The sequence below is a fragment of the Anoplophora glabripennis genome, unplaced genomic scaffold (assembly GCF_000390285.2).
Source record: "Anoplophora glabripennis isolate ALB-LARVAE unplaced genomic scaffold, Agla_2.0 scaffold492, whole genome shotgun sequence".
In the NCBI taxonomy this organism is placed as follows: Eukaryota; Metazoa; Arthropoda; class Insecta; order Coleoptera; family Cerambycidae; genus Anoplophora; species Anoplophora glabripennis.
The window spans coordinates 271,107-283,092 of record NW_019417200.1 but is presented as its reverse complement, the minus strand read 5'-3'; the positions used below and the strand labels follow the sequence as shown (position 1 = coordinate 283,092).

At 31.8% G+C, this 11,986-nt stretch overlaps 2 protein-coding genes across 3 annotated transcripts; one reads left to right on the top strand and one right to left on the bottom strand.

The window, feature by feature from the left end:
• The first annotated feature begins 297 nt into the window (after positions 1-297).
• LOC108909773 (translin) lies at positions 298-3,775 on the top strand. 2 transcript variants are annotated; one of them, XM_018714195.1, is made up of 6 exons: positions 298-528; positions 580-673; positions 885-1,097; positions 1,150-1,223; positions 1,273-1,520; positions 3,090-3,775. In XM_018714195.1, the coding sequence occupies exons 1-5, from the start codon at positions 448-450 to the stop codon at positions 1,507-1,509; spliced, it is 699 nt and encodes a 232-aa protein (XP_018569711.1). In that variant the 5' UTR covers positions 298-447; the 3' UTR covers positions 1,510-1,520; positions 3,090-3,775. The 2 variants fall into 2 exon arrangements, with proteins under 2 accessions (XP_018569711.1, XP_018569710.1); XM_018714194.2 differs by lacking the exon at positions 3,090-3,775 and having other exon boundaries at positions 1,273-2,792.
• A 2,715-nt stretch (positions 3,776-6,490) lies between these two features.
• On the bottom strand, positions 6,491-10,868 carry LOC108909761 (Werner Syndrome-like exonuclease). The gene is made up of 6 exons (XM_018714172.1): positions 10,732-10,868; positions 8,460-8,587; positions 8,172-8,393; positions 7,928-8,069; positions 7,772-7,873; positions 6,491-6,915 (listed from the first exon to the last, which is right to left on the bottom strand). The coding sequence occupies exons 1-6, from the start codon at positions 10,816-10,818 to the stop codon at positions 6,853-6,855; spliced, it is 744 nt and encodes a 247-aa protein (XP_018569688.1). The 5' UTR covers positions 10,819-10,868; the 3' UTR covers positions 6,491-6,852.
• Positions 10,869-11,986: the final 1,118 nt, after the last annotated feature.

Sequence of the window (11,986 nt, the reverse complement as noted above, 5' to 3'; positions counted from 1 at the left end):
GTGGTAGTGGTGGTAGTAGTGGTAGTAGTGGTAGTAGTGGTAGTAGTGGTAGTAGTAGGAGTAGCAGTAGCAGTAGTAGTAGTACAATATTAATAATACTTATACATATGTAGCAGAATGTGAAACACAAATCACGTTCACAATATTGGAAATTATAGCTTGTTTTCCCTATAGTGGCTCTCACTGTAGTTTTCCCTACTAACTGAACAAAAACTGCGCTTGTTTGTTTTCGACAGTATGTGGATACTAAAATGAGAAACATTTGGAGAAGAAGAAGAAGAAGAATTATAATGGTAGGTAAATTAGTAAATTGTGAATTTAGTAAATTAAATTTCAACGTTTGTATTGTAATGTTTGTATGTGAAAATCGAGGTTAGTGATAATCTTGATCTAGATCTTGTTTTTATTTTAAACAATAAAATAAAAAATATTGTATAATTCAAAAAAATGAATATAAATAATTCAATTATTGCAAATATTTTTTCTCCATTTCAAGAGTACATAAATTCTGAACAAGATGTCAGAGAGGTATGTATTTAAATATTCTTAGATAAAAGATATTAGATACTTTTTTTGTAGGAGATACGTAAAATAATGAAAGATATAGAGAAACCATTAAGAGAAATAACGACTGTTCTTCAAGTTATTCATCATGACCAGGATATAGAAAAAAGTACTAAACAAATTAATTTAAAAAACTTGTAAACTTCTGAGCTCATATTACATAAATTTTCATAAAAATTTATTATTCAAGGCATGCAGTGAATGTTTCCTTACTATATATTTTAAAAGGCGGTGTTAATGTTTTCACATTAATAGCGACTTTTAATAAAATTTTGTGAGAAGTCTACAAGAAAAATTAAAATTAATATTTAATTTCTTAGTGCACAGGGCATGTCTTAAAGCCAGAGAACTTTTCGATGATGTGCGAAAAGGTTACGAAGCTCTTAATAGCACTGTACCTCCTGGGCAATATTACCGATACAATGATCACTGGCGTTTTGCTACACAACGTCTTTGCTTCCTTGCTGCCTTGATTATATTCTTAGAGAAAGGGATTCTAATAGATAAAGAAACAACATCTCAGATATTAGGAGGTAATAAAAATAAAAATGTAATAAAAAATATACTTACTAGTAATTTTCACAGTTAACGGCAAAACCAATATTCATCTGGATTTGGAGGACTACTTGATGGGACTTCTGAATTTAGCTTCTGAATTGGTAAGTGTATAAAGCTAATTTATCATGTAAAATTTAAGACATTTTTTAGGCAAGATATGCAGTAAATTCTGTAACCTATGGTGACTATGAAAGACCACTGCAGATATCAAGATTTGTTGCAGAATTGAACGCAGGATTCCGGCTACTGAACCTAAAGAATGACTCATTAAGGAAACGATTTGATGCCTTAAAATATGATGTGAAGAAAATAGAAGAAGTTGTATACGATTTATCCATAAGGGGACTTGCTCATAATCCTAGCACAAGTGAACCCGTGAATATGTAATGTTTTTATAGGTAAAAAAATATGCTTCACATAATATCATACGTCACTGTTTTATAAAAAAAAGTATCTTTTACTTTCTGTTGTATGTTTGCTTTGTTCTATAAATATTTCAAATAATTTGTAGTTAATTTATTGAAACATCTGATATTTATTTATGTAGAACTGAACTATTTATTAATAGTTAAAGCACTATTAGAAAAAAATGTTTTGTTTTTTTCAGCTATATTTAATGAGTATTACTATTTTATTGTAGAAAGTAATGTAGTTGTGGCTGTCACTAGTATTTTATAGAGATGCACGACTTCAAAAAGTACTGGTACTGGCGTATTGTATTATTTCACTTAAAAGTACCAGTTCTGTGCAATACCAGATGAAAAAGTATCAGTACATTCACAATTCGACATTTTATCGAAGATTTTAAAAAAACTTATGTATGCAATTTTTTAAATAAATATAAAATATAAACCTTTCAAATATTACTTTTAATAAGACCAAAGTAAATCGCAAGAGATTTCTGGTCTGACTGCAATCGAGGACATTCTGTGTTTTAGTCTTTTTACAATAAAGCAGCAAAGGTTTTAGCTTTTTTGGTTATTTTATGTCTGCCTATTTCTGTTACTGTAGTTAAACACCAACCTGGAAGTTTTTCCGAACCCCCAATTTGTCGTCGGGTAGGAATCTAACTTATCTAACTGTTCAGACAAGAGACGCCCACTAAAATGTAGACGAGCATCCCCAGATGGTCACCCATCTAAATACTACCTGCAATCTATGTTGCTTGACTTCGTATCAATGACATGAATACCAAGTTGCTAAGCCGCACTCACCCTAAAAAAGTAGTTATGCCCCTAACATTCAAGGACAGCGACAGCCATATTTTCATGCAACTGACTGAACTGCAATTGCTAATCACACGTACTTTAGCTATTTACTGCTAAATTGTATGCCACTTTTTCTTGGAAAGTAGCCGGTAATCAATGATCTCTACCTCAAACATTAAGGTTAACTTCACTACCAATAGGTTGTCAGGGAATGTACCAGATCGTATTGTATGGTAAGCTGTAATACCGATACAAAATATTGATTATGGGAATGAAAAAAAACGGTACTCAGAAAAATTGTATCATACCGTGCATCTCTAGTATTTTATTTTATAGTATAATCATATTTTCTACAGGCAGTTTAGAACTTATTAACAGTTTGTCTGTTTTGAGTACAATCTTAACTTTTGTAAGTTTATCCTGTGATGTGTTTACTGAAAATAAATATTTTTTTCAAACCTTTATTGTCATTTTATTATATATTTTTTAAAGAACTGTAGTTGCAGAAATTAAGTAAAGACATTATTTATATCAAGATTTAATCCTGACTCATTTGTAATAATGCCAGCGATGCACTAAAAAATTAAACGTTTTTAAACCTTTGTGTGGTGTGAAAATAGAAATGTTTAAACTTATATGAGAATTGAAGAAAATATTGAGTGTTTTTTTCTGTAAAACAACTATTTTAATAAGGGCAGGATTACTGTAAGTGTCGCAGTATGCAGGGTGAGTGAACTTTAAAATTCGTCTATGTTTCAGATATTCCCAGCAATACAAAAGAAGCCCAAATAACGCATTTCCTGCTGTAAAATAGGAATATAAAACACATAGAGCAATTCCGCTAATATAAAAAGAATAAACTCAATTTTGCACCGACCTTTCCAATATTTCTCCAAAGCTCTGTAAACATAGTGATTGCCGCCAAATTGTCCCAGAGACATCTCAGGTAATGCAGACAAGCAATCAATGCATGCCTCCAACCACGAAGAGGCAACATGGAAACCACCGATGTTTTGAAAAATTTCAGATGTTTCTAAAAATCACCCACCAAGCCGACTCAATGAGATAATAGCTGTCAAGAGTCCCTGTCCCTTCGGATGATGACGACAGCATATACCATTATCTCTCTGAGGAATGCAAGGAGCGTCAAAACTTTTCGCCCCATTTACTAAAAAGTGGACAAAATTACAACTCAGAAAGAGCCGTATTCGTCGAGGATGTATTTTTTCAAAAAATTCTGGAACTAAACCAAACCACACATCAGGCCACCTAGTGGAATCCACCCAGCCAGTATGCGAACACACCCAGGCTTCCTGCAGTTATTCAACCAGGGCACAGTTGCTTAGCCAGAATACTCGACCTACACTTAGATTCGTATTGCAACCATCGCATTGCCTGCACTGTATTACCATTAAGAAAATCAATAAAACCCATGAATTTTTAAACCGCATTTCGATTTATAATTTTCCTAAAAATTATCAAACCAAGTACTACGCACACATACACAGCTTTCACACTACAATATTTACAAGCACTTAAAGCTTAACGTACCAACACTAGAGGGTACAAAGACAGTGATTTTCAAACACTAGGATAGCAGACCCGCCAGTGATATACAGGATTTAGATGAAAACGCATTACACAAAACGTTTAAAGTAATACAAACTATTAATAAAATCAAGTGCCAGTGCCCAGAGCACGTCTAAGGTCAAAGAAAAACAAATCAGAGCGTGACCCATCAACCTGAAGCAAAGCTAAAACATACAATGGAGGAAGAGCGCAAATTTCCGCGTCTTTCCCTGGTATCCCCAGTGGTTAACGTTAAAAGGGAAACACACGAGTTACTTTGGAATCACCTCATTGGCGAGCAGGCGACTAACATCCCAGCCCCACAGGTGAAGACTGATCCAAACAGGTACGCTCCTTCCAGACCAATTAGGAGGGTTACGACCCTTTCAATATGCCGAAGGGAGATGAAAGTAGGTCAACTGCACCGCAAGCTAGTCACACCGAATAAAATATTTTTTATTGGACGGTGCTCTAGGTATGTTATTTTTCAATAAAGTTGTGGACCCAAAGTTAAATAATGCTGATTTATATTAGGGATATTTCTGAATATTTGTATCATATAAGTATGAATTATTGGCATCAAATTTTAAATTCTATTTCTGGATTTTGTTGCGGATTGTTAGAAAATTGAATATCTAAACTAAAAGAGGTATTATGAATTCAAAACATGTGTCATGGATTAAAAACTCATTTTTTTTAAATCCAAAAACACTTAGTTATCCATCTAATAGACTAAGAGCCGGATAGGAAAATGTTCCTAATCATTTTAGGCACCGTAAGAGTCTATGACTTAATTACTACAACCCAAAAGAAAACATTTGAGCACTATGCCGTCAATTCTTCGTGGCACATGGGTTGTCAGCGGAAAATCAAACTTTCCAATTTTGGGCCGGGTAAATTAATTAAATAAAAATTGACACATTTCGACCCAAGACAGATATTAGAAAAATAAGACATAAAAACCTTATGCCGTACAAAAATAACGGTTCTGGAAAGAATAAAAAATTTTCATTCCCCAAATATTTTCACCAATGCAAAAATTATAGAAAACTGTACGGCGTGCCTGATTTTAAATAATGATATATATTTGAAAGTTATATTTTACTGTGCTGTACCAATGCACTGGCTTTAAGGGCTTTTAACCCTTACTCAACCCTTACCTTTTACGTAGAATAAGGAAAATTATTAGAGGCACCCTAAAATTAAAAAATTTAGAAAGCGCTATATAAAACTATACCTCAAGTCATTGTACCGTACAATGTTTATGGCACATGAGGTCACAGTAGGGAAATGAATTTTTCGCTCAAGGAGTGGATATTTTAGAGAAAAGTTGTGCCCTTTTCAAATTCATTAAAAATTAACTATTAAAAAAATATTGCCGTATAAATATCGTGCAAAAGTTTTTAATATGTGTACGCACATCTACAGTTCAATTTGTTTGTTTTGCCATTTATTTTTTATTTTTCAATTATGCCGTATATATTTTGAATCCAATACAACAAATAAAATAAAATTGTCGTAGAATAACATAAAATTTTAAAAATAATAATTTTTATCATAATTTTCTTTGAAAAACAATTTATTTAAAAAAAATTATTAATCAAACATGAAAATGGTGCATTCTGTAAAGGTTGCTATGGTGATCACGATAAAGATTTCAGAAGTGAACTCGAAAGTGGAGATGAGGACGAGGACGAAGATTAAGTTTTCATATGTATTAAAATCAACAAAAACAAAATAAAAAAGAGATCAACAAGATTTAATTAACTTTTCATTTCATTATTTTATAAAATAATTTTCTATAAATAAATTTTTTGCCTTGGAAAATCCTACTAATTATGGAAAATCCTGAAATTAAAAATAGACAGCATCCACAATTTTGTTAATATTAAACCTTGAATAATTTAAAACAGTAATAAAATTTAAAATACATAGTACCATAGTAGCTGTCAAATGGATTTTCCAAATTGCAAATATGATAAACAATTTTTTTTATTCACGGCCAATTGTTTTTTTCTGGTGCCAATCATTTTGTACGGCACTTTTGTGCCATTCAGGAAATAATGATTTTTATCCAAAAAAAATGGCGTTAACTTCAGAGCACTCACAATTATGTAATATATTTTTTTTAGCCTAATATTTTGTACGGCACATATTTTTCATTACTTTAGAGTACCAGTAAAACTCTGAAATCGATGCCGTACATTTCTCAATAATTTTTTGGAATAGAGGTTGAAATGAGAAAATTTGCGTCAGGGTAAAAGCTCTTAGAGCCAGTGCATTTGTACGGCATGGTAAAATATAACTTTAAAATACATATCTTTATTTAAAATCAGGCATGCCGTGCAGTTTTCTATATTTTTTTATTTTTGTACGGCATAAGGTTTTTATATCTTATTTTTCTAATATCTGTCTTGGGTCGAAATGCTGTCAATTTCTAGTTAATTAATTTACCCGGCCCAAAATTGGAAAGTTTGATTTTCCGCTGACAACTCATGTGCCACGGAGAATTGACGGCATAGTGTTCAAATGTTTTCTTTTAGATTGTAGTATTTAAGTCATAGACACGGTGCCTAAAATGATTAGGAAAATTTTCCTATCCTGCTCTTAGTTTATAATCTCAGACCATATTTTCCATAAATTCCTTGTGTGTGATATTTAAGAAAACTTTTATTTAAGTTTCAGTATTCCCTTAGTAATTGAAAAAACTTTGTCTTTAGATATAGTCGTAATACAATACTTTATTATCAATAATAAAAATAATATCGGCACAATAAAGATAATCTGTCAAAAAAAACGTGAAAAAATTATTTGTAAAATTATATGAGTACATGATATAAAGTTAAAAATTAAGTTTTAGTTACTGTAATGTATAACAATAATAAACCTGTGCAATACAATAAAAAGCAATATTCAATCTTCATTAGATATTTTTCCAATTTATTACACTTTATTATCTTGTTGCTGTACTATATAGCTTCTTTTCCTTCAAAGTTAGATACAGTAGTAAGGATGCCTAAAATTAAATTTATTTGACAAATATAAAAAAAAATTTCAGATAAAATATAAACTAATTTGCTATAATAAATTGTATAAATAATTATTTACAGTTTGTATCTTGATTTAGTTGCAAAGGTACCTAACAATAAGTGCATTAGTGCAAAGATTTTCAATTATAATTTTCAGACTAATACCTAACTCGTCAGAGGGCACCTCTACTTATATGTTATTAAAGTCATTGTCCCTATATTTCAATAAAGTACTCCAATCAATTGCCAACTTTAAAATATAAGTTTCAATTTTCAATATTTTTAATAATTTTTATATCAACATTTGATTTTCTTATACATATTATGAAAAGTTTATTATGCAAGTGATGAGCACAATAGTATGTTTAAGAATCAAGTACTTGGTTCTCGGTTACTTTTAAGAATCAAGTGATTATCTGAGTACTGAGAATCGAGAACTGAGTGCCGGACGGAAGATTAAACGTTGAATAAAGAACATTATAATCGTGGCGGTATATTTATATTCTTTCTGTTTACAAATCGTCCGTTTGTTCAAGAGAGTGCTATTTGATAACCAACGAGAACTAAAGATATTCAAATTCATTCGATATGCTAAATCAGTACATAAAAATTCATTCAAATATTTCCCACACTCCATAATATTTGCTAACTATCGAGAATTAAAAGTATTCGAGTACTTTCAGCCGATATCCGATAACAGCGAGTACTTTTAAGAATCGGGTAGTACTAGATTTTCAAGTTCTCCCATCACTAATGCGGCCAGGTATAAAATGGTCTATTATACCATCTCATTGTGAATGATGCTTACTATAGATTATATTTAGCAAAAAATTAAATACTCACGTATGCATCGATAGCAGCATATTTTTGTTGGTCAACAGACAATGGAAATTTATGCCATTTGCTCATTCTCACTTTTTTATTTTTATCGATTCTCATTTGAAGCTAAAAATAAATTAGAAATAGAAAGTTTTTAATTGGTGTAAAATAATGTCTTACGACATAATCAACTAGTTTCTCTAAACTCCACCTCTGGGTGACAGGAAGGACAGAATTGGCAAATACCCCTATATCGATGCAATTTTCTATGAGTCTATCAGAATCAAATCCTACATAGTCTCTAGCTAATTTCCGAACATCACTAAAAAAAGATAATCATTAATTGTAAAAGAAATTTATGTGCATTTGTTGCAGTTTCTATTATATTATTTTTCTAGATAAGAGAAGTAAATTTTTAACTTACTTTTTAACATTATTTCCAGCTAATCTTATGTTCGGATGAATGAGAAGCTCATTTAGGCTTCTGGGTAAGTTCTTTAACTGGCTAACATGCAAAATATAACAGACATTTAAATCAGGACTTATCTGAATAACAGCTGTCCTACCTGACCCAGTTTTGAAACTGAAAGGCCATTCCATGTCAAAACCAAGAACCATAACATCTTTGGATTTGTTTGCCGCTTCTCTAAAAAATATCAATTTACTGTTATAGAATGGTCAAATATATAAACAAAATATAAATATTACTTACAATAAATTGTCACATATTAATGCACAGTCTATTAAATCTGCGTGATATTTTAAATTTCCATTAAATTGTATGAATGGTCGATTCTCAAAATCAGCTTGCAGTTGTTGTTTCTCGAGTTCAGTTCTCTTCTAGAAACATTTAAAAGGCTAATGTTTTAAAAATGTTTACAGATTAGTTACAAATAAAAATAAGTCAATAGCTAACAAATAAATCAACTTAAATCCATTTAAATACATTCAATATTCGATACAATTAGAGGTGCAAAGGATGTACCTGAAGTTCCGAACGTTCGTTTGAACGAAAATGAAAACCCATAATATCACGTTTAATCGTACTTAAAATGATTTTACCACCTATATTCTGGCTTCTGTAGACGAAAACAACACTTCCCCATCATCAGAAGCCACCCCACATATTAACCACCCTTAAAACTTAGTTACATGTATTTTAGAAAATTAGCCCCGTACCACCCTATATTTGACATAGGTTGTTAACATTACTTTTATACTGATTTTTAAAAAANGGAGGTTAGACGTTAAGGGATGATATGAGATATGAATATTTCTAGTTTTTTTCAATCTACTCTTAAAATATAATTTTTTTTTTCAGGGAAATAGGTTTTCTTAAATTTTTAATAAAAAAGTTATAACAATTTTAATTTTTTAATTGTCAGTTTTAAACAACACTAAAACAATTTGTTTTTGAATTTTTTTTTTCCTGTGATGTTCAGGTAAGTGCAAAAATCTTTGAATTTTATTTAGCTCCTATGATATTGGCACAAAAAAGATAAAAAATTATGTTCACTATTGTCACACTAATGGTACAGAAATCCTGGACAACTCTTATGCTTATGACAAAGATAGATTATTACGTTCGCTATGGTCACACACATTACAGTGTTACCTGTATCACTGCACATGCGTCACATCTAAATTTCAAAGTCGATGGTAAAAAAAAATTCGAAAGCAAGTTTTCATTATTTTAAGGAGGTTCGATAGATCTTTTTTGACGGGCAGGCAGCGTGGGAGGGAAGCTTATGCTTATATGCGGGAGTTTCATTGAAGTACCAACCTTACATAAACTAATTTCAGCGAACTAAATATAATATATGCGAATGAAATTTATACAACACATGTTAGCTCGCATATATTTTTCGTGATTAATGCACAGCAATTAACTTTTTATTTGAATAAAAGTGTCATTAAGAGCTTGTAAATCTATGGGTGAAATCTGACAACATTGCACATCAGTATGGCGTAGTGATCAACTGTCAACTGTGCTTAGCGCGTATCGTATACCGTAAACATGAATGAACATCCAAGATACAATGGAAAAGTAATAACTGAAAAATAATATAAAAGGCGTATGAAACAGATAATATGGGGATTGATGAAAAAAAAGTAAAATTTGCAAACCGAGAATCCATATGATAACTATCAAGAAGCTCAGCAGTGTTGGGCATTAAACAATTAAATTTTCAATCAATTTATTAATTGATTAAGAAAATAATTGCAATTAATTTATTGGAGGTAAAACTAATTGCAATTGAACTATTAATTGCAAGTTGTAATTAATTTATTTGGGTTTATCTATATTAAGGTAGTTCCTTTGAATAAAATCTAGGCTTAAGACACGTACGCAAATTTTTAGTTCAATAGTTAACACATTGACTGCGGTACATACCTCGGGGGGTATGTAATCATTATAAAAAATATGCGAATCTCAATAATCACATTTTTACTGTATCTTGTGAAAGTTGCAGAATCTGTATTTTTAGTTTTGTAGTTAGAAATAATGATTTTTCTATTTTTTTCTTTTCAAAACTCTTTGCGAATGAAAACATTAGTATCCCAGGATATATAGTTTCAGATACATGCAAGTTTATAGCAATAATTGTGTTATTTTTAATTTTATAGAGGTCAACTGTAAAAAAAATACATATCCCCAGGGATATGTACCGCACACAGAAGAAGTTTTGTTACATATCCCCGAAGATATGTATCGCAGTCATGGACAAAGTACATTGATATTATGTCGCAGTCAACGTGTTAAGTCATAGATTAGAGAAATACCTATATGTTAAAAGTGATTAAGACAAATACTAATTTAATTCTCTCTACGATACCTTATTTTTTAAATATGTACCAACAAAAATTGATTATAAACAGATGTATGAATTCCCGCCAATATATTTTTTAGGCTAACTGGCTATCTGAATAATTTTTTGAGGTACATACCTCCTGCTACTGTTGCAAATTAGGAAAAAACTTACTGCTTGTTCCTCTTTTTCAGCAGAAGTCAATCTTGGGCGTAATCTACTGCTAGTTAAATATGAAATATCGAATTCCATTTCATACATAAAATGTTTAATAAAATTGAATACAAAATCTAACAGAGCACGAATACATATTACAAATAGAACATAGAACACAAAACACAACAAAACTAGGAATAGCAGGATAACACTTCCGGTGTGCATTCCACATATCATATGTTGGTGCGTTCCGTAATAAACTCTAATTATAATTGAAATAAAACCTAATTATAATTGAAAATATAAAAAACTGACCTTATTTCTTATTTCCATTACTCAGTCACATAAAAAATATATAAAATTTCACACGCCTGATGCCATGGCATGCGTACCATGGAATGGGCCATGGTATATACAGCTGTCGTGTAAAATGACTCTTACTGAAATTCCACTGAAGCTAATTACAGAACGGACCCCCGAGCATTAGAGATATATTGGAACGTCACATAGCACACGTACGGTGTTAATAGGGCAGCGTTATTTGTCGCTAATATGTCTTGAAAATATGAGTTATTGAACATCCTAGGGTAGTTGTTTGATATTGATGACCTTGATTGGTTTTGTCGAACCATATTCTATGTGCCTAATCGTCGTCGGCTTTTCCGACATCACCCGAAGCACTTTAGCGAAACGGTAAAGCATAACCCTATACATTCGTAAATTACACCAGGCCAGGCGTAATCGTTATTACGGTAGCGCGACAGCTGTATGCAACTGTGCATGCTTAGATGTATAAATAACGCATGCACTAATGCAAATTGTCGCTCCAATATCTCTCTAATAACACCAGGCGTTATCGTTATTATGGCAGCGCGACAGCTGTATCCAACTGCGCATGCTTAGATGTCTAAATACCGTATGCACTAATGCAAGTTGCCGCTCCAATATCTCAGTTCAGTGCGAACAGCCGAGCTGAGCGGACGTGCTTGTTTGTGAGGTGAAGTGATTGCAACGAGCAAAATCTACCTGCCTTTATTAAGGCTACCTGGAAAGAATCCCTTTCTTTCCTTTTAATCACCGACCTAATCCCCGGCTAAGCATAGAGGCCGTCGGCATCTTTGTTCAGGTACCTGTCCCGGGGTTATGCCCAGGTAAGTTTTAACTTATTTATCAGTTATTTGCATTACTTTAAAATACATTTCTTTAAAATTGCGACCCCCGACAAACAATATACCAGACAGACAAATACACCAAAAGACACGTACGCCCCCGT

Coding starts and splice junctions, on each gene's coding strand:
- LOC108909773 (XM_018714195.1), top strand. CDS start 448: ATGAATATAAATAATTCAATTATTGCAAATATTTTTTCTCCATTTCAA. Junction 529..579: donor CTGAACAAGATGTCAGAGAG/GTATGTATTTAA, acceptor CTTTTTTTGTAG/GAGATACGTAAAATAATGAA. Junction 1,098..1,149: donor AACATCTCAGATATTAGGAG/GTAATAAAAATA, acceptor TAATTTTCACAG/TTAACGGCAAAACCAATATT.
- LOC108909761 (XM_018714172.1), bottom strand. CDS start 10,818: ATGTATGAAATGGAATTCGATATTTCATATTTAACTAGCAGTAGATTA. Junction 8,070..8,171: donor GCTGGAAATAATGTTAAAAA/GTAAGTTAAAAA, acceptor ATCTTTTTTTAG/TGATGTTCGGAAATTAGCTA. Junction 6,916..7,771: donor ATGCTGCTATCGATGCATAC/GTGAGTATTTAA, acceptor ATTTAATTTTAG/GCATCCTTACTACTGTATCT.